This window comes from Sciurus vulgaris (assembly GCF_902686455.1).
Source record: "Sciurus vulgaris genome assembly, chromosome: X".
In the NCBI taxonomy this organism is placed as follows: Eukaryota; Metazoa; Chordata; class Mammalia; order Rodentia; family Sciuridae; genus Sciurus; species Sciurus vulgaris.
The window spans coordinates 77,708,209-77,733,129 of NC_136471.1; the positions used below are offsets into that span (position 1 = coordinate 77,708,209).

Consider the following 24,921-nt stretch of genomic DNA (forward strand, 5'->3'; position numbering starts at 1 on the left):
CTCTGTCTCAAAATTAAAAGCAAAACGGACTGGATGTGGAGCTCAGTGATAAAGTGCCCCTGGGTTTGATCCCCAGTATTGCATAAATAAATAAATAAATAAATAAATAAATAGCCTGGGAATGCTGCTCAGTGGTTAGAGCGCTCCTGGGTTCAATTCCTAGTGCCACATTAAAAATCCACTCAGTTCCAGTTCACTTTGTTCCCTCTCCAGACCTCCTACTTTATAACAATGCCAGCTAGAAATGGGGGAAGGACTAATTAGTTGTCTGGAAACACAAATTAAATCCCTGGCCCCAAACTGCTCTTTTTTAAAATTTTCTTTTTTTTTTTTTTCTTTTGGTACCAGGGATTGAACCCAGGGGTGCTTAATCACTGAGCCACATCCCCAGTCCTTTTTTATTTTTTAATTTGAGACAGGGTCTCAATAAGTTGCTTAGGGCCTCACTAAGTTGCTAAGGCTGGCTTTGAACTTGTGATTCTCCTGCCTCAGCCTCCTGAGCTGCTAGGATTATAGACATGCACCATGGTGCCCAGCCCAAACCCACTCTTGATATACTTGCAGTGGAAGACTTCATTTGGTCATTTACACCTATTTCCAGAAGCACTCTATTCCTTTCTCAGTCCCTAAAAGCAGCACTTTGCTGGCACTTAATTTGTCTCTTTCCTATTCACAGCAGGGAATCCACAGCGTATGTGAGAAAGAGCACTGGGTTGGGAGTCAAGGAACCTGTGTTTGAATCCTGTTTCTGCTATTGATTCAGGGTGTGACCTAGGACCAGTCACTTCTTTCCCAGTGGCAGTTCCCTCACCTGTGGTACCACTCCAATTGTGGTATTTGAGGCTTTGCATCAAATACCTTAGCTTTTTCAGTTCTTCCTACATATTAGGCTCTCTCTTGCCTCAGGGCCTTTGGTCATGCTATTCCCTATTCTTGAAATGCTCTACCCCTCACTTTTTTTTTTCAGTAATGGGGCTTAAACCCAGGGGCATTCTACTGTTGAACTATAGCCCAAGACCTTTTAGTTTTTGAGACAGGGTCTTGCTAAGTTACCCAGGCTGGCCTCAAATTTGTGTTCCTCCTGCCTTAGCCTCCAGAGTACCTGGGATAACAGTTGTGCACCAATGTACCTGGCTCCCTTTTTGTTTTGTTAACTGCTCCTAACCCTTCAGTTCTCAGCACAAATACTGCTGAGTGAAACCCTCCCCAGCTCCTCTGGAATGGATCAGGTACTTCATGTTATGCTCTCATAATTGCCTGTAGTTTTGTTTGAGCCTTCATCGTGTTTTTAAGTTTCCACATATTTGTATGATTACTGTTTCAAGTCCATCTCCCCCCTCAAACCTTTTATTTATTTATTTTATTTTATCTTTTTGGTACCAAGGATTGGATTCAGGGGTGCTTAACCACTGAGCCACATCCCTAGCCCTTTTTAATATTTTATTTAGAAATAGGGTCTTGCTGAGTTGCTTTCACTAAGTTTCTGAGGTTGTCTTTGAACTTACAATCCTCCTGCCTCAGCCTCCTGAGCTGCTGGGATTATAGGCATGTGCCACTGCACCCTGCAAACTTTTTAGTTTTTATACTAAGGATTTAACCCAGGGGTGCTTTACCACTGTGTTACATCCCCAGTCCTTTTAAATTTTTCATTTATTTTGAGACAGGGTCTTGCTAAATTCCTGAGGCCAGCCTTGAATGTGCTATCCTCCTGCCTCAGCCCCTGGAGTTGCTGGGATTCAGGTGTGCACCACTGTGCCCAATTCCCCCATCAAACTTTACACCCTCTGATAGTAAGCATCTATCTTGTTTGCCATTCTACTAAGCTCCCAGATCCTTGCCTGTCAATGTAAAGGCATTCATTAAATGAATGAATACATGAAAAGATGAATGAATACTTTTCTTCCCTTATCACCTGTTTTCTATATCTAATTAGTATAGCGTTTAAGAGCAGAAAGCCTACTGGGGGTGTGGGTTCAGTGGTAGAGCACTTATCTAGCATGTGCAAGGTCCTATGTTCAATCCCCAGTGCCAAAAATGAAAAAAGTGGGGGTACAGAAAGAGCAAAAGCCAGACTGCCTGGGTTTGGAAATCAGCTTTCCTACTCACAAACTATGTAAACTTGTTTAAATTATTCAATATTTCTGTGCCTCAGCTTCCTCATCTGTAAAGGAGGAATGATAATAATATATACTACCTAATAAGGTTGGTAAGAGGAATAAAAGACTTAGCACATATAAAATGTGTGAAACAAGGCCTAGCACTTAAGTACCATAGAGGTAATAGCTACTGTCCTTATTCTGCTCCTCCTTCTCTCCACTTACACATTCTGAACTCTCCCACTAAACCTCATTATCTTATTTCAGGTCTGTGAGGGTGGGTGACTCAGTGTAATTTGCAGGTTGGGTCAAAAAGTTTTGTTTTTTAAAAATTTTATTATGGAAATTTTCAAATACACAGAAACAGAGAAAAGAGGATAATGAACCTGTATAACAAGCTTCAACAATTATCAACATTTGGCCAATCTTTGTTCATCTACACACCCTCTTTTTTCTCCCTACTGGAGTATTTTAATTTAAGTCCTAGATGTCATATCATTTTGTCTGAAACTACTCCAATATATATCTCTAACAAATGAGGACTTAAAAATAAACCACAATACCATTATCACACTTAAAAATTAACAATAATTAAAGAGAGCTTTTTAAACCCCATTCCCTTGACAGATGCTGGGGGGATGGGGAGCCCTTGATTCACAGCATAATGAGAAATAGCCAAGATAATTAATATATGTAAAGTGCTTTAGACAGGGTCTGCCACATACTAAGTGGGATGTAGTAGTATTATTTTGATTCTCTTTCATTCTCTCCATTTAGCTACTCTAACCACCCCTCTCCTTATATTTGGGCTGGGAGTGTGGATGACCATTTATAAAGGAGTAAGTGCAGCCCGGGCTGAAGGGTTTCTTGGGTCACTGAGGTCTGGGGTCAGGGGTGGGATTCTAAAAGTCACTGAGAAGCGTTCAAAGGAAGCAGTGGGGCTGAGAGTATAGCTCAGTGGTAAAAGCACTGGCCATGCATGCATAAGGCCCTGGGATCTGATTCCAGCATCATAAAGACAAAAACCAAAGAGGAACTACTGCAGGGCCCAGTATGTGGGGAGCCTAAAGAAGGAGGATCCTTGGAACTGTGATAATGGGATAATGGGAGAAAATCCAGTAACCTATAAAGACAGGCAAATAGAGCATTAGTCCTTCCTTCTCATTGATCAGGGTCTTTAGGGATCACTGTCTGGTGGGAAGCAGAGGGGGGCTAGGGTAGTTGGGCCCCTGAAGGAATTCTCTTTAGCTTTTCTTTATAATTCACAGATGGGCAACTGCTTACAACCACCAGGGGCCTGTTTTGCTTCATCTTGAGTTCTCCGGAGATATGGGTGATTATGGCAGACCCTGATCCAAAGCACAACTAGAGATGGCCTTTCCTAGATGCCAGATAAAGATTTTTGTGCCCTTACCTATTTTCTTTTCTACAGAATTCTCCCCTGTTCTCTTCTCCCCACACTCATCCTTTGGGAATACCTGACCTACCTGTCTTAGTCAGTCGGAGCTGTTATAACAAAATACCACAGACTATTCATTAATAAACAATAAAAAATTATTTCTTCCATTTCTGGCAGATGGGAAGTCCAAGATCACGGGGCTGGTAGGATTCATGTCTGGTGAGAGCTGCAATCTACTTTCAAGATGGAAACATGTTGCTGCATTCTCCCAAAGGGAAGGAACACTGCGTCCTTATATGCAGAAGAGCAAATACAGTCTTACCTAATTACCTCAAGATTTTTTATAAACAGCAATCCATTCAAGAGGGTGAAGCTGGGCATGGTGGCACAGACCTGTAATCCCAGAAGCTCTGGAGGCTGAGGCAGGAGGATTGCAAGTTCAAAGACAGCCTCAGCAACTTAGTGAGGCCCAAGTCATTTAGCTAGAGTCTGTCTCACTCTCTCAAAATTAAAAATAAAAAAATGGGCTGGGAATGTGGCTCAGTGGTTGAACGCTTAATCCCTGATACAGAAAAAAAAAAAAAAAAAAGAGGGTGGACCCCTCATAACAATCACTTCTCCAAAGGACCCATGTCTTAGTACCACCACAGGGATTGTTTCAACAAATTTGGGGGGGGCGGTCATTCAGACCATAGTACATTTCAATCCAAACTTGCCCCCAGGAAAAGTGATTCAAACATTTTGGTGGGAAAAAAAAGAAAGAAAATCATTTTGGCAGGGTAGACAAGGGTTCCTTCACAACCTGGACTCCAACTACCTCATCCACCTCATTCCCTACCTCCCCCCTCTTCTTTCCAGCAATAGACAGTGTGATACAGTGAGGGAGCACAGATTTGTGTCCACATTGACTTGGTATTGAATTCAGGCTCTGCATTTTCCATTTCAGGAAACTTAGGTAAAGTCACTCATTTCTGTGAGCCTGTTCCCATGTCCAAAAAAATGGGAATAGTAGTACAGACCAGGAAAATAGTTCATCTTAAGATCCTTTTAATGGGATGGATGGTAGAATGAGACAGATATTATTTCCCTATATACATGTATGAAAACAATTTAAAAAATATTTATCACTGTTAAAAAAAGATAATGAAAAAAATAAAAGTAAAAAAAATCCTTTTACCTTCTGTTTACTTACCTCACAAGTCTCTAGGTGGTCAAATGAATATCTATAAAATGTCTAACATCAATTACTTCTAGGACTTTTCTTCCTCAGGAAAGAGAGGGCAGATACTATTTAATACACTTGTCTGATATCTTGGTTTTTATAGTAAAATCAGTAGATTTGACATGTATGGGATTACTCAAATGTGTTTGTAGAGACATCTGATTAATTTACAAAGTTAAAATGCTAATTGTTAAATAACATTGAGTACTATTAACTCCTTAAATTCCATGGAGTAACATACTTAAACATTATTGGTGTTTTCATAGATTGGTAAATAAAAAGGGTTTAAAATTGCTTTGTGTCATTACTAAAAACAAAGTTACTAAGAGTTATGTCCTAAAAGGTACAATTCTATATACAAATGGTTCCAAAAGTTTCAACTGTGTTTTAATTAGAGTACTATGAATAACAAAATATTTAATCTTATTAAAATGGAGTAATTTATCTAAATTCAGAAATTTTGTAAGAGTTGTTTCAAAATGAGAATAAAAAGGGGTCAACAGATAGAAAAGAGAAAATAAAAGTTTCTAAATATGGAAATATACTTATTGAAAAAATGTTTCTAGGTAAGAAATCTTTGTGTGATAAAATACATGAGGGTTTAAGTAAGTACTAAGAAAGTCTATAAGTAAGGGGCAAATTTCAACAAGTTTGCATGTAACTAAGTTGGTTATTCGTACGTGAGACAATAAGTTAAAGCTATTTAAGGTTTTTCCTAAGGTCAAATACTAATGTACTGATATAAACCAAATTTTAATCTATGTGTTAAAATGACAACTTCTTAGAAACACTAATTTACTCTTTACATTGTGTCTGTTAAGTTTTATTCTTTAGAGCACTAGTCTTAAAAATTGGGGTTTATACAATTATGGTTAAACAACACCTGTTAGAGTATTGTACTATGTTACAGAGTCTAAATTTTTCTTTAACAACTAAATTTGGTTAATATAAAAGAATCAAGATAATTGTGGAATGGTCATTCTTTGTATATTAAATGTGTTCATACTTTCCAGGTATACAAGACTTTAAAGCAGAACATTTATCAAGCTGCTATTCTCCAAACTAAACTTATCTGTAATGGTAATTTTAAACTTATAAAAATAGCAAATTTTATTGGGGACTTATTTATATCATTTAATGTTCTGTTATAGGACCTGTTATCAATAGGATATATATATATATAGATATAGATATATATATATATATATATAATCTGTTACCTTTTACACTGAGATGAAAAATTATAAATGTAAATATATTTCTAAAAGTTAGTGAGAGCTGATTTATTTAAAGGTCAATATCATGAAACATGAAAACATTTTGCCACTTTGCCACAGAAAGGGAAAGTTAAAAGCTCTCTCAACCTTTCTTTAATTCGTGTTTTAGATATAATGTTAAATTGTGTTAACTAATGTTCATATAGACTCAGGAAACAATATATGTGAACTTCTTAAAATGATATTTAAGGAAGTGAAAGATCAGCATCATAATTAGAACACTCAAGATTTGTGAAGAGCCCCACCTTACATAAGATAAGGCTCTGTCTCCCACCTTATTGCATGGTAGAGTGGCTCCAAAATAAGGCAGACTTCAGCTTATTTATAGTCAAAAGATTGGTTTTTGTTGTAGAATTACTGTGATCTCAAAAGGGGATATAATGTATAGCTCAGCCAAAATTCAAAATAGCTATTATACAAGCTGAATATATTTACTCTTGCTAATTTCATTTTCATAAAACTGTTACCTGTTGGTTTTGCAGAGGTACTGCTTCAAGAACACACAACCTAGTAACTTGTGATAATAAGTCATCACCTACAGAACAGATAGTATATAATAGTAACTTCCAGTACTAATACAGACTCCAGTTCACTAAAAGGGTAAATAACTGTAAAGTTATAGACATTGAAGTTAAAGCCCAGTACTCTTACTTTATGACTGGTGAGACTGGCTTGCTGGATGTTTAAGGTCAAACTTAGAGATTGAGATTAAAACAAAGGGCAAAAAAAAAAAAAAAGCAAAAAAAAAAAACAAAACAAAAACCCAGTTTTTCAGTATTTGGCTCTTGCCCTCAGAGTCAGCCTGAATCCAGAGAACAAGAGAACTTCTCTAAGTAGCTTAGAACTCTGGGCCACATGACGTCATGATCAGGGAGATTGATGAGACCACTGGAGGATGAAAAGCCAATCAGTGCACCTGCTACAGAGGAGGGTCATTGAAAAAGGGAGATGTCCCTGATGCTTCCAAGGGAAGCCATCTCATCAAGGAGACTCTACCTAGCAAATGGCACTAAAGGAGCTAAGAATCTGCTCTCAAGTTCTCCATGAGTGACCCCTGTGGGAACTCAGCTGACCCTTAACAACAGATAAGAACAAGGTCAATTTGACCAGTTTGATCTTGAATGCCTAGCAAACAGTTAAAACCAAAACATAGCCATGCCTGGGCATTTAGAAGAAGAAACAATAGTTAAATGTAACTTAAGATGTACACTTATGTTAGCCCCAAGGATAAGTAAGATTGGAGACTACTAAAGAGATTCTTAGGCAGGAGTGCCTGATAACCATCAAGAGAAACTGCCAGAGTCAGAAATTTTTGGTCGTTTCAACTTCTACAGATCTTCCTAAACAGGACCATGCCTGCTAAATTGCCTACTGAAGTTCCTACAAGATCAGATACACAAGTTCTGGAGCTGACGGACACACACAAGTTCACCAATCAATCAGCCAATCAACCGCTTCTCCTTCGAGACTACCAGCCCCTGACACCCAAAGCCGAGACCTGTGATTCACTGTTGACACCTCCGGCTCCAAAAACTCTGCTCCACCTAAAGCCCTCCCTACTCCTCTTTTTTTTTCAGGAATGAGACTCTTCGCTCCTAACCAGCAGGAAGAAGCTACAGAAGAAAGACCATTGTCCCACACCCAGTATCTATAAAAACAAAAAGGGAAAAATGTTGGCATCAGACCTGCTATTTTGCTGCCGCCATTATTCTGCCTCCCCCCACACCACTTTACAACCCAGATTGTTAGCCTGCAAACTTCCTGACAGTAATTGGTCCAGATTGTTAGCCCACGAACCTCCTCACCAGTCATTGGTCCTTTGTTATTAGCCTGCAAAATTCCACTACTTAACAGCTCCCCCGCCATTTTCTCTCCCTTTCTCCTCCTGGCTTTCACTCTCTCTCTTGCACGTGCTCTCTCTCTCTCTCACCCTGTAGGGAGACACTCTGCCTGTCTGCTTAATAAACTCTCTTGCATGAGTTCCCACATCCAGAGTGGTTTCTGGGTGCTTTCAAGCTTAGTACCCTGAGGAATCATAATGTTCGGGCTCTCACCAGTAAATGAACAAGAGTTTATTAGCTCACAACCTCCTATTTAGCAGCACACAAGCAAGTCACTTCAACTTGCTCCTATTTCCCTAAACCCTGAGATTTGCCTTTGAAAATCTTGTAACAGTGATCCACTTTACGCTTTGAATGCAGCCCTTGCTGCTCTGCCACTACAACTGATTTTTAAAATGGACATGTTTCTTTCTCTTCTTCTCCCTATTCTCTCCCCCTCCCTAATCTCAGGGGAAACCTGAGGGAATAACCTTTCTTTCCTTCTTTACAGATTTCTCTCCTTGAGTACACACCCACCACAGGAATGAAGTAATCCAGAATTTGGGGATGGAACTGATACTGCCATTGACCGGTGATGAGGTCTGCTCCCTCTAATGTTGAAGATTGAACACTAGAGAAGCACGCCAAGGCAAGCAGATTAAGCAGGTTTTATTTCTATGCGGTGCTGAGAATCGAACCCAGTGCCTCACACATGCCAGGCAAGCACTCTACTACTGAGCCCCAGCCCCAGCCCAAGCGGTTTTATTTAAAGGTAATAATACAGACTTCTCCCGGGAAGGAGAAGGGGGCCATGGCTGATGTTCTAACGTCCCAAGAAGTGAGTGTACCCTACATCTTTCATAGGTTTAGGTCTCTTTTATTCTCCAGTTCTCTCCCCCCTTATCTCTCCTTCCTGCCTAGTGACTAGGCCTGGTTTGCATAAAGTGAAAAGCCATGAGCAGGGGGAGGGCCAAGGTGATTCAGGCAGGTAGGGGTCCAGGGGGCATTAATTAGCTGCTCCATGCTTGCAGTCCTTGATAAAGGCAGGTAAATTTGGTAATCAATGGGCTCCTGGGATCCTTGATATTCCATTCTTCCAGGGACAGTCTCCAACTTCCAGAGGCAGATGGCTTCATGGCTTCATTTCCTCGATTTGACTCAATCCCCTATTTCTACACTAACTACCTGTCCTTATTTCCGGCTTCAGGACTAGATCTCAGAAATTACTATCCCCCAAATTAACAAGTGAATTATAAATCCAACAGAGAACAAGTGGAATGTAGCCTTTGAGTCACCTCTTTAAAAGCCCCCTGTTCCTGCTGATGGGCAGAATCACAGCCTTTGGGACAAGAGTCCCCTGTTTTTCTCCTTTGCTAGCAAAGAATTAAACTTTTATCCTTTTTCTCAAAAACTGTACTCCTTATTGGATTAGCATGGGGAACAAGGACTGAGCTTTCAGCAACAATCTGCATCTCAGCAGGCGCTCCCAAATGGTGACCACAGCACTTATTTCTAAAATGATGATTTTGGCTTTTTAAAATTAGTTAATTCATTATTTTTGGCACTGAGGATTGAACCCAAAGGCACTTTACCACTGAGCTACATGTTACATACCCTGACCCTCTTGGATTTTTAGACAGGGTTGATATCACCAGTTATTGATGACGAGTCTGCTTCCTCAAATGTTTGTTTAAACATTACAGAAACACCCAGAGGCAAGCATATATAGAGCAGGTTTTATTCAAAGGTAGTAACACAGATTTCTCCCAGTAGGGACAAGGGGGTCATGGCTGGTATTCTGGTATCCCAAGAAGTGAGAGCACCCTGTCGCTGCTCTCTCCCCACTTATCTCTCTCCTTCCTACCTACTTGACTAGGCCCAGGAGGTGCCCCGTGAGATGGCAAAAAGGTGAGGAGCAGATGGGCAAGGGGAAGGGCCAAATGGAGTGATTCAGGCAGGTAGGGGCTCAGGAGGCACAGCAATTCCCTGCCTGCAGCCTTTTGGGAGGAGGCAGGTAAACTTGGTGATCAAAGGGCTCTGGAGACATTGACATTCCATTCCCCAGGGGTGGTCTCTAACTTCCCAGACTCAGAAGGCCTCTGTTTCCTCAATTCCACCGATCATCTATAACTTTGGCTTCAGGGTCCTGCCAAATTACTGGGGCTGGCCTTGAACTTGTGATCCTCCTGCCCCAGCTTCGCCTGGCTGGGATTACCGGAGCAGACTAACGCACACCACTCCCTTTTTTACTTTGAGACAGGTCTCCCTAAGTTGCTGGGGCTAGCCTGGAATTTATGAACTTCCTGCCTCAGACTCCCTAGCAGCTAGGATCACAGGCGGGCTTAACTTTGTTCCTAAAGACCCTTCTTCAACGTGACTTCAACATGGAGTCAGGAGTACTCCACGTTCCAGAGTGTTTGAATTCAAAGCACGCTGGACCAGAAATTGGTGGGCAGGGAATGACGCGGCGGAGGTCTCTAGATGCCACTATAAGAACTGAGAGCTTATCGGGCCATCTCCTCCACTCACAAGCCTACCACAGACATGTACTCAAGAGAGCACACGTATACGTTAATTAGCCGTAGCCTGTTGTGGATTGGATTGAAAACGAAAGTGGGGGGGGGTGTCACAGGATGACGTAATTTGTGCGCGCTGCGCAAGCAACCTTTGCGTCCTAGTTACCGCGCGCGTTTGCGCAGGCGCACGTCCTTCGGGAGCGGAGCTTAGTCGCGAGGCCAACGGTTGGCCAGCCCGCCACACATACGTGCACTGAGCTTGCGCGGGGCGGGAGAGAGCGAAATTCAAGCTCCAGCGGAGATACCTGGGGTCTATCCGAGGATCATGGAGCCCTCCCAAGGTTTGGCGGGAGCGGAGACCTTGAGCCCAGAGCAGGCTACCCGTTATCTGAGGTATGGTTGGGCTTTCAGGCGGGTGTAGTTCGCAGGCTTTGCCGGAGCGGGAGTGGGGTGGCCCCCGTACCCTCCCAGGGGTCCAAACGGTGGAAGCCGAGCCTTGCGAGTCTGGCTCCCGTATTCTCCTGGGAGTAGGGCGTAAGAATCAGCTGTGGACATTGAGCACATTCCTGATTTGGGGAATCCCCATGCCACCAAATAACCCTGCATTATGAGCTCCTAAAGGCCGGAACTTCCAACTGGTCAAGCTCTCCTTTAGTATTTTCAACCTACCAAGCCCCAGGCCTAGCGGGACTGCCCCCAATTTGTGTATAATATAGTAGTAGGAACAGACCTGAAAACCATTACTTAACTATAATGTTATAAACGTTACAAGTGCTGTTTAAGTGTTGTTTAATGTACGGGGGGGACGCTCTTACCAGAAGCGGAAACACTTCAGCTGTGTGGAAAATGCATAAGCTTTCGCTAGATGGCTAATGGTATGGGGCATGGTGGTGTGAGGATAAATATTTCAACTTTTAAAAAAAATTGTAACAAAATTTACATAATATAAAATTTACCACCTTCGTCGTTTTAAGTGTATAGTTCAGTATTAAGTATACTCACATAGTTGTGTAACCCATCCCCAGAATTTTGGTATCTTGCCAAACTAAAATTATACTCAGTAAACTCCCCATCTCGCCTGCCCCTCCTCCCTAGCAGACACTATTCTGTATGTCTGTGAATTTGACTACTTTAGACACTGTATATAAGTGGAGTCATACAATATTCATCTCTCTATGCCTAGCGTATTTCACTTTGCACAGTGTCCTAAACGTTTTCTATATTGTGTCAAGTGACAGGATTTCCTTCCTTTTTAAGGCTATATTGTATATACCACGTTTTGTTCTTGCATTTGTCTGTTGATAGGCACATAGGTTCTTTCTGTATATTAACTATTGTGAATAATGCTGCAATGAACATGGGACTGCAGATACCTCTTTAACATACTGATTTCAAATCCTTTATCTATATACCTAAAAGTGGGGTTGCTGAATCATATCTATTTCAATTTTTTTAAGAGGCAGGGTCTCTTTATGTCGTCCACGCTGGCCCCAAACTCCCCGGTTCAAGTGATCCTCCTGCCTTGGCCTCCCCAGTAGCTGGTACTACAGGCACACACCACCACTCCTGGCTTTTAAGTCATTGCTTTTCTCTTTCTGTGTGTGTGTGTGCGTGCACGTACAGGTGCTGGATATTGAACCCAGGGTTTCCTAAATACTAAGCACCTACCTCTAATTTTTTGAAGAATCCCCATACTGTTTTTCACAGTGGCTAAACCAATTCATAGTCCCATCCATATTGTATAAGGGCTCCGTTTTCTCTACATCCTTGTCAATGTTTGTTTTATAGAGAGTAGCAATCCTAACAGGAATGAAATGGTATCTTGTGGTTTGGATTTGTATCTCCCTATTGATAAGTGATTTTGATCATCTTTTTTGGTGGGGGGGGTGCTGGGGATCAAACCCAGGGCCTTGGGCTTACAAGGCAAGCACTCTACCGACTGAGCTATCTCCCCAGCCCCGATTTTGATCATCTTTTCATGTGCATATTGGCCTTTGTTTTTGGAGAAATTCTATTTAAGTGTTTGGCATGTATGTATGTATACACAGTAACTTATACATACATATACACATATATATAAATTTGCATTACTGGGAATTGAACCCAGAGGTGCTCTGTCATTGAGTTACATTCTCAGCCATTTTTGTTTTTTCTTTTGAGACAGGGTCTTGCTGAGTTGCTCAGGCTGGCTTCAACCAAGTTGCTGGGATGACAGGCATGTGCCACCATTCCTAGCTCACTTTTTTTTTTTTTAGTTAGGATGTTTTATTGTTGAGTCATTGTTCTTTATATCTGGATGTTAACTTATGTATATGTGAATTGTATTTTCTCTAATTATGTAGGTTGCCTTTTTTATCTCATGTTTTGAAAAAATTTATTGTCTAAGTTGCCTTTTCCCTGTGTTTCATTATGTCCTTTGATGCACAGTTTTTTTTTTTTTTTGACACAAACATGCATTCATTTTACTCATAAAACAGCCTGGTTTCCTAATACAGTGCAGGTAGCTTGTTCACCATCTGGCTGGAGGGATCCAGGTCACAGGGGTTCCCCCAGATACCTACTTTTATGGGCAGGTGACCATGCATAAATGCCCTTTATTTCTGGCCCATAAGCAAGGCCAGAAAAAAGGACTTCTTTAAAGGAGTAACCATGATCAGAAATATCAACCTACAGGGCTTTCTCGATCTCAATGGATAAATGAATAAAACTTTCATTTTTCCAAAATCAGCACTATTGGGTGGAGACTGTGGGTGCAGTGCAGCTGCCTGGGTCTGTCACATTTGAGCTCCCTCACCATTTGAGTTTTTTGCCAGCACTTGTGGGTGAAAACAGGGGCCTTTACACAGCACCATCAACACTGCCAGTTCATTTTCAAAGTGGATTCTTCAGGCAAACTACACTGTTTTGTAGTTGGAAAGACACAAGGGAATTTTAAATGAGAGTGGAGTTAAACTGATGTATAAAAGTTTTTTAAAAAGGGGGCTAGGGTTGAAGCTCAATGGTAGAGCACTTGCCAAGCATGTGTGAAGCACTGGGTTCAATTCTCAGCACCATATATAAACAAATAAGTAAATAAATAAAGGCCCATCAACAACTAAAAAAATATTTTAAAAATTTTTTCATACCAGGGATTGAATCCAGGAGAGCTTAACCACTGAGCCACATCCACAGCCCATTTTTAATTGTTTTTGTTTTGAGACAGGGACTCACTAAGTTACTTAGGATCTCACTAAATTGCTGAGGCTGGCTTTGAACTTGGCAATCCTCCTGCCTCAGCCTCCTGAGTCACTGGGATCACAAGCATGGGCCATCTCGCCAGGCTTAGAAGTTTTTAAATTTCAATGTAGTGCAATTAAATAAATTGGACATGATATAGTGGCACAGGCCTGTAAATCCAGCCACTCAGTCCCCTGAAACAGGAGGATCACAAGTTCAGTAACTTCAGCAACTTAGCAAGACTCTGTCTCAAAATAAAAAAAATTTAAAAAAGAATTGGAATATAGCTTGGTGGTAGGGTACCCCTAAGTTCAATCCCCGGTACCAAAAAACAGAAGGAAGAGGGAAGGGGAAGAAAAAAATTGGAACAGTAGAATAATTCTATTTCCCTTATCAAAATAAAATGTTTTTTAGGATACTAAAAAGTCAGAAGGTCTTACAGAGGAGTAAAAAACACATCTGTGGAATAGTTACATGACTTCCTTAAGGAAGGCTTGAGGAAAACAGGGAAGTTGTGTGTTTTAATAGAGTGCTGGCTTTAGAGTTGGGTCATTTTATTTTTTTGCAGTGCTGGGGATTGAGCCCAGGCCCTTCCCTATTTTTGAGCACACACTCTCCCACTGAGCCACATCCCTGGCCCAAGATGGGTTGTTTTAGATTGAAATTATTGGCTCTGGGCTGGGGGTGTATCTCAGTGATAGAGCACTTGCCTAGCATGCATGAGGCCCTATGTTCTATCTCCTTACTAACTCAAGCAAGTACCTTGTGTATACTGAACCTCAGTTTTTTCATCTAGAAAATGGTAGTAAGGAGGCTTAGGACCTTTAGCCCTCCTCACCACCCCTTTTCCTGATCAAGCAAGTGATTTCCCCACCATTGTGCCCCACACTAACACTTTTCTCTTGTTCCCAGGATTCTTTCCTGAACTTTCTCAAACAATTCTTTTCTTCCCCTCCCTGCAGCAATCACCCTCTCCTCTCACAATCCTTATCTTCTCTTACAATCCCTACCTTTCTCTGTCTCCTGGTTACCCTGTCTGACAACCTCTCCATCTCTCATGACCCCTCAGCTGTCACAATTGCTCTTCTGTTTATCTTAATAGTTCTTAGTCTCTGCTGTCCTTACAAATCCACTCATACAAAGTATCTCCTTCTCTGTTGCTCATACTTCTGCTCTTCTGGTACAGTTCTCTCTCACACTCTCTCTCCTTGCATGTCACTTTGTCTCGTGTAAGCACTGAAAGAGAACCTGCAACTTGCTGTCACATACTCTTTTCTGTCACAGCAACTCTGGGGCATACTCTGTGTCACTCATGGTTTCTCTTGGTGATGCCTGCTTGTCAGCTTCTCTCTTGTCCACCTTGTCACTCTCCCACTCATGCTCCCTCTCTGACATTCATATTTTGTCTCTATTTCTCTCTGTCTCTTTCCCTGCACCCCTCCCCACTTCTCTGTACGGGTACCTACCTCTGATATCCACCTCCCTGACACCCACCTGTTCACACTCTCACCTGCTTACTGTTCATTTTCTCTGCCATTCACTTGCTCATTCTGCCATCCCACCCTCTTTCTGTCTCTCTCTCATCTTCCCCATTCTGGCCTCTTATCACCTCTTCCCTCTTTCTCATCATCCTTCATTTCTATTACCCATTTTCTACTTTTGTCTCTCTATCACCTATTCTCTTTCCATTGTGCATGCTTTCCCTGTCACCCACTCTCTGACTGCCCACTTTTTCTCTGTCACTTTCATTCTGGGTCCAGTCAGCAGATAGAAACCACAGTGTATTAAAACAAATTTTAATATAAGGAATTATTAAACTGATAAATGAGATAGCCAACTGATGAATGAGGTAAGGTATAAGGACACTCTGAGTGGTACCCTAGGACTAAGGGAGAGTAATCAGGGAGGAACAAACTTTGAAGAAAGCCTCTTCCACCAGGTAGAAGGTTCAGACCTTCTCAAAAGAGGCAAGAGGCAGCCCCTTGAATAACAGAGGAGTGTGCCTGCTTGTCCAGACTGGATCTGGTGTGTGTCCCAGTACACACAGGCAGGCAGTAATTCTGGAGTACAGGCAGGGAGAGTAGGCCATTGGCAACTAGTGGCCTGGGCATGCACAAAGGGTAGGGCCTAGTCCCAGGTGAGCTTCAGGGTCCTGCAGAGGGCCCCAGGGCAAGAGGACTTCAGGAGCTGGTTTCCATGTAGAGGAGGCTTAAGAGAGTTATCTCCAGCCTAGTTGGAAGCTTCAGGGTCATTGAGGATTTGGGTGCTTTGGGTATATGGCTGTAGCTAAGCTGTACAGGATGTTGTTTTCATTTATAGCAGCTGGAAACTTCTGGAGAACCCCTTCTTCTTGCAGTGTCCCTCTAGTGCCCTCTACTGAAAAGTTTGTCATTGTTCTGATTAAATGAGGGATGCTAGCTTATTCTGCTCATTAGCACAGAGCAGACATTGAGGGGTGAATTTGGAATTGAGAGGCAATAAATAATGACTGGAGTCACCCAGCCTCTCTCTGTTGTCCATCTTCTCTCTTTCCCACTTACTATGGCTCTCACTTTACCTGCTTGCACTGAATGGTCCACCTTCTCATTGTCACTTACCTTTTCTATGTCTTCTTCTTGCTCACTGTGTCTGTCACTCTCTTGTTGTGTCTTTTGTGATACTGGGGATGGCACCTAGGGGTACTCTACCACTGAGCTACATCCCCAGCCTCATTCATTCATTCTGATAGTTGGAAGTACTGGGAATTGGACATTAATACTCTGTGTGCATATGTGGCTGTACGACCGGTGTGATCCTACATCATGTACAACTAGAAGAATGAGAAGTTATATTCCATTTATGTATGTGTCAGAATGCATTGCACTGTCATGTATAACTAATTAGAACAAATAAAAAAGGAAGTATTGGGAATTGAACCCAGGGTCATGCTACCACTGAGCTATATCCCCAGTCTTTTTTTTAATTCATTTTTTAATTTTATTTTTAATTTTAATTTTGGTACTGGGGATTGAACCCAGGGTGTTTAACTACTGAGCCACATCCTGAGCCTGTTTTTTGGTTTTTATTTTGAGACAGGGTTGCAGTAAGTTTCTTGGGGCCTTGCTAAGTCACTGAGGCTGGCGTTTACCTTGGGATCTTCTGGCCTCAGCCTCTGGAGCAACTGGGATTACGGAAATGTGCTACCATGCCCAGTTCTTATTGCTTTTCGGTTGTGCTCTCTCTTACTCTCTTCTGCCCAATGTGTTCATTCTGTTGCTTACCCTTTCCTTGTCACCCAGTTATCTCTACTGCCCACTCTTTGCTTTCCTTTTTTCTCTTTGTCACTTAACCTCTGTCCCCATCACCTGCTTACTCTCTCTGTCATACATCCACTCTGTGTTGCCCACTTACTCTGGCACCCTCTCCTGTGTTCTGTTTCCTTGTTCTCCATGCTTTCTCTTTGTTGCTTTCTTTATGTCTCTTACCCCCTTTGTCTGTCCCCTGCTTCCACCACCATCCACCCTTTATCTCTCCTTTGCCCACCCTGTATCCCTTTTTTTGATTGCTTTCTCTATGTCACCAATCTCTTTCTTACACACTTGCTAGTTATGTCAGTTGCCCACTCTTGCCCATCCACTGTCATGTGTTTTTTACTTTCCTTCTTTTGTTTTTACTGGCTTATTCTCCCTGTAAGCAAAAATAACCAACATGGCTTCAGCACCATAATGAAAATAAAAATAATAAGGACAGAAGCAGACTTCAAACAGATCAGTAAGCTTTCCATTATCCTGCAGCGAAGTCAATCAGTCAGGCACGGGAGGGCTCAATTTCTGGTTATGGAAATGGCCTGCAGGTTATAGGAGTCTGAGTTTTATAGTTTACAGTGAAGGTGAATTAATCATTGGAGACTGTGGATGTGCCATTTGGATAGTCAAGAACCTAGCTGTCCTGGTTAAAATTTTAACTAAGGAAGGCAGTTGTAAAAGGTTTGAAACTCATTGTTACTGGGAAAAGCTCAGAATTTGGGGTTCACAGCTTATCTTCCTTCTTCTGGGACCTATTGTTACCTAGAGCCTCACTGTTCGCTTTTCTCCTTCCAGGACTCATCTGCAGTGGGAAAGGGTAAAAGTTCAGGGCCCAGTGTTTTAATATTTGCTTCCTCCCTTCAGGACCCATTGTGGTTGGGAAGGGGTGAATGTTTGCTTTTGGTGGAGAAACTGGTGATGAACCCAGGAAGGGATGAAAGTGTATCTTTTCCTTCGGGGCCCATTGTTACTGGGAAAGGATGTACTGGGAGGGGTTTAACATTTGGCTGATTTCCTTCCCTCCTTCCAAGCCACACTATCCCTCCACTTTTCCCTGGGGGCAGTCTTGTATGAATATTATTTTCCATAACCCTTCACTTCCTGTGTCAGCACACATACCCTGTTGCCCACACACTCTGTCATACAAACACACACACACACAGTCTCTTTGTTACATATAATTCCTCTTACATCTCTCAACACTTTCTGTCAAGATACTTTTTTGAAACATATTCTTCATAACAATTTTGTTTCTGACTTTGTAATACCTAACACTGTCTCTTCAGTGTCTCTATTATACACCATCTCAATCTTGTCAGCTTTTTTTCACATTCTATAACATGAGTTTTTTTGTTGTTTTCTTTTTTGAGACAGGGTTTCATTATGTTGCTCAGGCTGGTCTCGAATTCATGGAACTTGGCTCAAGTGAGCCTCCTGCCTCGGCATCCTGAGTAGGTGGAACTAGAAGTATGGGCCAACATGCCCAGTTTTTTTTTTTTTTTAATGAGTATTGAACCCAGGGACACTTAACCACTGAGCCACATCCCCAGTCCTTTTTATTTTTTGCTCAGGGCCTCACTGAGTTGCTGAGGCTGGTCTCAAACTTGTGATCCTTCTGTCTCAGCCTCCCAAGTCATGGGAATTATAGGCATGTGCCACCATGCCTGGCTCATGCCCAACTTTTAAAATATGGCTATTAATACCACCTTTTTGTTTTAATGCCTTTATCTTATTTATTTATTTTTATGTGGTGCTGAGGATTGAATCCAGTGCTTCACACATGCTAGGCAAGCACTCTAGTACTAAGCTACAACCCCAGCCCCACATGCCCAGTTTTATAACATGTTTTCTAGTGCTCTCTGTCCTCTGAATTTTCTTGCTTACTTGTTCTCTTGCTAATACTGGGACTTTTTATGCACTGGCCCTCTATGTAGCTTTCTTCCTTTCTCTCAACAATTTTTTGACATATTATACAACTCACCTGTTGAAAGTGTACAGTTCATTGACTTTTAGCTTATTTATTCACTGAGTTTTATGTCCATCATCACAATCAATTTTAGAACATTTTTATTACCCTTAAAAGAAACCCCATATACTTTAGCTACCATTCCCATTTTCTTCCTGCTGCCAGCTCTAGGCAATCACTAATCTACTTCCTTTCTCTCTGATTTGTCTATTTGGCCATTTCATATAAATGGAATCAAGTATGATTATTTGTAACCAACTTCTTTTCCTTAACATAATGACTTCATAGTTGATCCTCATTGTAGCATGTATCATTACTTCATTTCTTTTTATTGCCAAATAATATTCTTTGTCCCCCACCTCCCTAGGGATTGAACTCCAAGACACTCTACTACTGAGGTACATCTCCAGCTTTTTCAATATTTTTGTGACAGGGTCTCACTAAGTTTCTGAGGCTGGCCTCTAATTTGTAATCCCTCTGCCTCAGCCTCCTGAGTTGCTGGGATTACAGGTGTGCATCATTGTGTCCAGCAATCCCAAGAGTTTGAGATCAGCCTGAGCATCATAGCAAAATGCTATCTCCAAAATAAACATTTTAATAAATTGCCATCCAAGAAAACCATACAGTTTTTAATTCAATCAACAGTGCATGAGTAACCAGTTACCTATGTTTCCTCAGACTGTTAAAGAACTGAGTTAATTCAAAAGTTAGGATATATAGCTGGGTGTGTTGGTGCATACCTATAATCCTGGTTTCTCAAGAGGCTGAAGTAGGATTGCAAGTCGTAGACCAGCCTGGGCAACATATCAAGATCCTGCCTCAAAATTAAAAAAAAAATTTTAAAAGGCTGCAGATGTAGCTCAGTGGTAGAGCAACCATCGGTTTGATCCCTAGTACCACAAAAAAGTTAGTATATATAGTTTAACTTTTGCAGGGGTGGTACTGGGAATAGAACCCAGGGACACTTTACCACTGAGCTATAGCCCTTTTAATTTTTTATTTTGAGATAGGGTCTTGCTAAGTTGCTGAAGCCAGACTTGTACTTGGGCTCCTCCTGCCTCAGCCTCCTGAGTCACTGTGATTATAGGCATGTGGCACCCTCCCTGGCATAGTTTACTTTTTGAAGCTAGAAATCCTAGTATTTTCTCGTAAAAACACACTTGCATGACTGGACAAAAGTTTGTTTGTTTAAACCTGTGTATATATGATTTATCATAGTTTTGCTAGTTAGAGCAACTTTTCAGAAGGAAACAATCTACATAATTTTTTTTGTATGTGTAGTACTGGGGATCAAACCCAGGACCTTTGACATGATAGGGCAAGTTCTCTACCACTGACATACATCCCCAGACCTCTGTTAAGATGTCATCACCAGTCTGACAGTATTGAGAGGTGGTGGGACCTTTAAGAAGTGGCTGGATTCAATTGGGGCTCTGCCCTCATGAAGGAATTAATTTTCACAAGAGCAAGTCAGCTCCTTTAGTCCCCTCCCTCTCTTTTGTGTACTTTTTCCATTTTTTCACCCTGATAGAGCAGCATGTGGCTCTCATCAGAAGCTGGACAGATGCTGGTGCCATGCTCTTGGACTTCCATAAAAGTGAGCCAAAATAAACCTCTTACCTTTATAAATTACCCAGCCTAAGGTGTTTTGTTGTGGTAACAGAAAACAGACCAAGATGGACCTTCACTCAAAATTTTGGTACAGATGTGAAGATTGCTGATGCCACATACAACCAGGAGAGTATAAAGGTGTTTATTAGACACATAATGAGGCTTTCTGGAGGAAAGCAGGGCAGGGAAAGGATATAGGCTTAGTGTCTTTAGGGTGGTTATGGGCCAGGGTGAAGGATAAGACTTACATAATTTGAATTTCCCTCTGGTGCCAAGAGAAAGAATTAGGATTTCTTTTTAGCTTGCCCAGATGTGGGGCAGAAGGGAAAGAAGGAGGGGTAGAACTTAAAAGCTGTCAACAGTCAAGCATCAGCAATGGAATCAGTTTTTAATTCTGCTTCCATTTTCTGTTTCAAGCATTCCTCTCTTCAACCTCTACCTTATCCCTGCAGTCTGCCAATTTCACCAACTCTCATATCACTGGAACTAGTTTATTGATTTAGTCTTTTCACTATTGCTCATGCTGCTCAGGTCTTCACTTTCCTCCTTACATAACTTGAAGTTTGGAGTCAGTAATTATAGAGACTTACTTGCTTACAACTTTAGCTTTTTTCTCCTGTCATTTCATTTTACTTGCTTTGCAAGACCAAACTTTACTGTGGTAGACAGAAGAATGACTTCCCAAAGATGTCTACATATTAGTTGCTGAAACATGTCAATGTTACCTTATATAGCAAGGAGGAATTAAGGTTCAAGATGGAATTAAAAGCCACTAATCAACTGACCCTAAATAGGGAGATTATCTTGGAATACCTGAGTGAACCTAGATGTCATCATAGGGGTCCTTAAAAGTTTAAAAGGGAGGCAGAAGAAGAGATCAGAGTGATACTATGTGAGGACTTAACCTGTTATGGTTGGCTTGTAAGATGGAGGAAGGGGCCATGATCTCAGATCATGCTTAACAGACAGGAAACATTCTTCAGAAAGGAATAAAGTTCTGATACCTTTTTTTTCTTAGCACAGCAAGACCTGTTTTAGGTTTCTAGACAACCATAGGATAAAAGATAATACAGTTGTCTATTAGTATAGCAGGGATTGGTTCTAGGACCCCCCATGGATAAAAAAAATCCACAGATGCTCAAGTCCCTCATATAAAATTCCATAGTATTTGCATATGACCTACATTATCCTCCCCTATTCTTTAAATCTCTGGATTACTTATGATTATGATACTGAATGCAAAGTCTGTACATATTGAGTACACACACAATTTTTTTCCAGATATATATTCTTTGGCACTGGGGCTTAACCCAGGGGTGCTTTACCACAAAGCTACAGCCCCAGTGCTTTTTTATTTTTTATCTTGAGACAGGGTCTTGCTACATTGCTGAGGCTGACTTTGAATTTACAGTCCTCCTGCTTCAGCCTCCTGAGTAGCTGGGATTACAGTTGAAATATTTTCAACATATGGTTGTTTGAATCTGAGGATGCAGAATCCATAGATACAGAGGACTGTTTAAACATCTGTGTTATTTTCAGCCACAAAATTTGTGATCATTTCTAACAGCAGCAATAGGAAACTAATAATGCTTCACTAAACCTGTGCCATGGCACATGCCTGTAATCTCAGCTACTCTGGAGGCTGAGGCAGGAGGATCGCAAGTTGGAAGTTAGCCTGGGCAACTTAGTGAGACTCTGTCTCAAGATAAAAAATAAAAAGGACTGGAGCTGTGGCTTGGTGGTACAGAGCCTCTCGGTTCAATTCTCAATACCATAAAAACAAAAACCATTTCACTAAATCCAGCTACAACCTATGCAGATGAACATGATTGAAGAAACAGTCATGGTGATGGACCTCATGTGAAATCCATAATTATCAATGTCAAGCAGGCCCTTAATAATACCTTGCAATGGCATTTCTCTAATGTGTTCATTCACTTATCCATTCTGGTAGATTGCTTTTTCATACCTTCTTGCTTTTCATATCCTGAATACCTTCCTCATCTCTCTGAGTCTGTGAACCTGCTTCCAATTTCATTGGGAGATTGAAACAATCAACAGAGAATGTCCTCAACATTCTTCCATATCAACCCACCTCTCAGCATTATTCCCACTGTATTTTCTGCCTTTTCTCCTGTTACTGTGAATGAACCCTCCATGCTTCTTAGCCAAGGCACAAGCCCTCCGCAGACCCCTCCCTTTATGGAAAAGATCTCGTCCCTTATCACACTCTGGTATAAGGACTTTGATCCAGCGATTCTTTTCTCTCTTTAAAAAAACCCTGCCTCAACCCTACTTCCCACTCCAGTTATTGTTCCATGTCTTTTCTTCACTTTACATCAAAATTGGAGATATAGATATCATTGTCTAAACTTGGTTTGTACTCTGTCAATCTAGTCAAACTGCTTTTTTCAAGGTCACCAATGACTTTCTTATAACCAAATATAATAGTCAATTCTCAATCCTCATCTTCCTTGACCAAAAATATTTGATAAGAGTTGATTACTCTGACATGAAACTAATAATTCATTCCTGATTTTCTTCCTACCTCGCTGGCTATTTCTGCTTAGATTCTGATTCCTTAAATCATCTAAGATTCTTTGAGTACCTGAAGGGCACCCTGTGACATCTGGCAAAAACACAATTCATTGATGACCAGCTACCTGCCTCCCAACCTCCATCCCCATCTCCTTGTGTCCCCATGCACAGAAGGATAATTAGTCTTTACTTCAGGCTTTGAAACATACAGATCCTAAGTTACCATTGATGGTGACTCTGTGCAGGTTTTAAAACTCAGTTTCTGTTGAGCTTTCATTATTGTCATGGTTTTTGTGATCTCATTGGTCTGTATTCCATAGATTCTCAGCTGCCGTTTGATTTCCCAACTTGTCCAGAAGAATTTCCAAAATATTGTTCATTCTAAGGCATCTGGCAAAGTCATAAAGTCTGAGATTACAAATAATTACCTAGTATGATCATGGCATCTAAGGTCAAGCAGAGTCTAGAAACTCATTAAGAAATAGTTTATTTGGAAAGGGAGAATGTTATTTCATTCATCTCAAATTTTTTTTTTGGTACCTGGGATTGAACCCAGGGGCGCTTAACCACTGAGCCACACCCCCAGTCTTTTTTAATATTTTATTTAGAGATAGGGTCTTGCTAAGTTGCATAGGGCCTCACTAAGTTGCTGAGGCCTGCTTTGAACTCACAATCCTCCTGCCTCAGCCTCCCAATCTGTTGAGATTACAGACATGGGCCACCATGCCCAGCTCAATTTTTTTTTTCTTATGGGGTCTTACTGTGTCACCCAGACAGATCTTCAATTTAGGATCCTGCCTGCCTCAGCTTCCTGAGTAGCTGGAATTACAGGCATGCCTGGCTCTCATCTCAAATGATTTTGAATTCTCCCCAAATCCCTATTGGTAATAGGACTGTGGGTCAGAAGTCTGAAACCTTGAGAGCCTCAGGTCTAAAGAGCCATGAAGTAGGAAGAAAAAGAGGGCAAGTCTTGCATCTGACTGATGACCTGATGGATTGCTGGGCCAGGACATAGAAATTAAGTCTGTATGTGAGCTTTCCAAAGACTGGAGTTTTTGAGTGTGAGGTGGAGCCAGTTGATTTTTAAAAAATCTGGGTTTAGTGAATAAATTTTTATTATCTTGTATGTATATGGCGTGAGATTTTGGAAATAAAAAGGAACAAATATGGCATATCACCTTAAATACTAAGAAATATCTCTAAATATCTAAAGAACAGATTCTTTTTTTAGAGTAAAGCAGATTTAATTTGTGATGACTGAGAACAATTAGTTAATATTTATTAAATTATTCCTTGAATAAGGAATTCCTTATTCTGAACCAAGAGTCAGAACTGGTAGACTGCTTTCTTGGGAAGGACAATACTCTAAACATCTCTTAGTAACAGACTAGAAAAAGGCAGTTGCACTCAACAAGGAAAAGAAAGAAATGATTATGTTACATATCTAGATTGTTTGATTCTAATGAAGACCTGAGAAGAAATTATTCTATGACTGGTTTAGAATTCAGGGGTAAAAACATCCTAGAACCATGTTATTTGATAAATTCTATCTCTTAAATAGGGTTACAGCCTGGGAAAGAGTTGTTATTCCAGAAGTCTAGCCTGTTACTTGGTGACACTAAAGTTTAAGAATACCTGAGCAAAATAAAAATTAATAATTCTAGCCTAGTTTGTAGAACATATTCTTAAAACAACAGTATACCATATCATACCTGACAAACTCATTGATTATCTACTATATGGTCCATATTCATTTTTTTTCAAATGGTATTTTTATCATTGTTTTTATGGAATCAGGATTCAAAGATGGTTCACGCTGAATTTAGTTATATTTATTAAGCCCTTCCCACCTTTTTTGGTGGTTGGGGCCAGAAATTGAACCCAGGTCCTTCTACATGCTAAGCAGGAGCTCTACCACTGAGATACAACTCCAGCACTAAAGCAACCTTAATTTAAAAAATATTTTTAGTTGTAGA

At 41.0% G+C, this 24,921-nt stretch overlaps 2 protein-coding genes across 2 annotated transcripts in view; one reads left to right on the top strand and one right to left on the bottom strand.

The window, feature by feature from the left end:
* Positions 1 to 24,921, bottom strand: part of PIN4 (peptidylprolyl cis/trans isomerase, NIMA-interacting 4) — a gene marked incomplete at its 3' end in the record, with an annotated part of 74,988 nt that overhangs the window by 17,774 nt on the left and 32,293 nt on the right. The window lies entirely within an intron of this gene.
* Positions 10,532 to 24,921, top strand: part of ERCC6L (ERCC excision repair 6 like, spindle assembly checkpoint helicase) — a 28,928-nt gene continuing 14,538 nt past the window's right edge. The window contains exon 1 of the mRNA XM_079124020.1: positions 10,532 to 10,723. Within this exon, the coding sequence (XP_078980146.1) occupies positions 10,656 to 10,723 (68 nt within the window). The 5' untranslated portion in view covers positions 10,532 to 10,655. The remainder of the gene's footprint in view (positions 10,724 to 24,921) is intronic.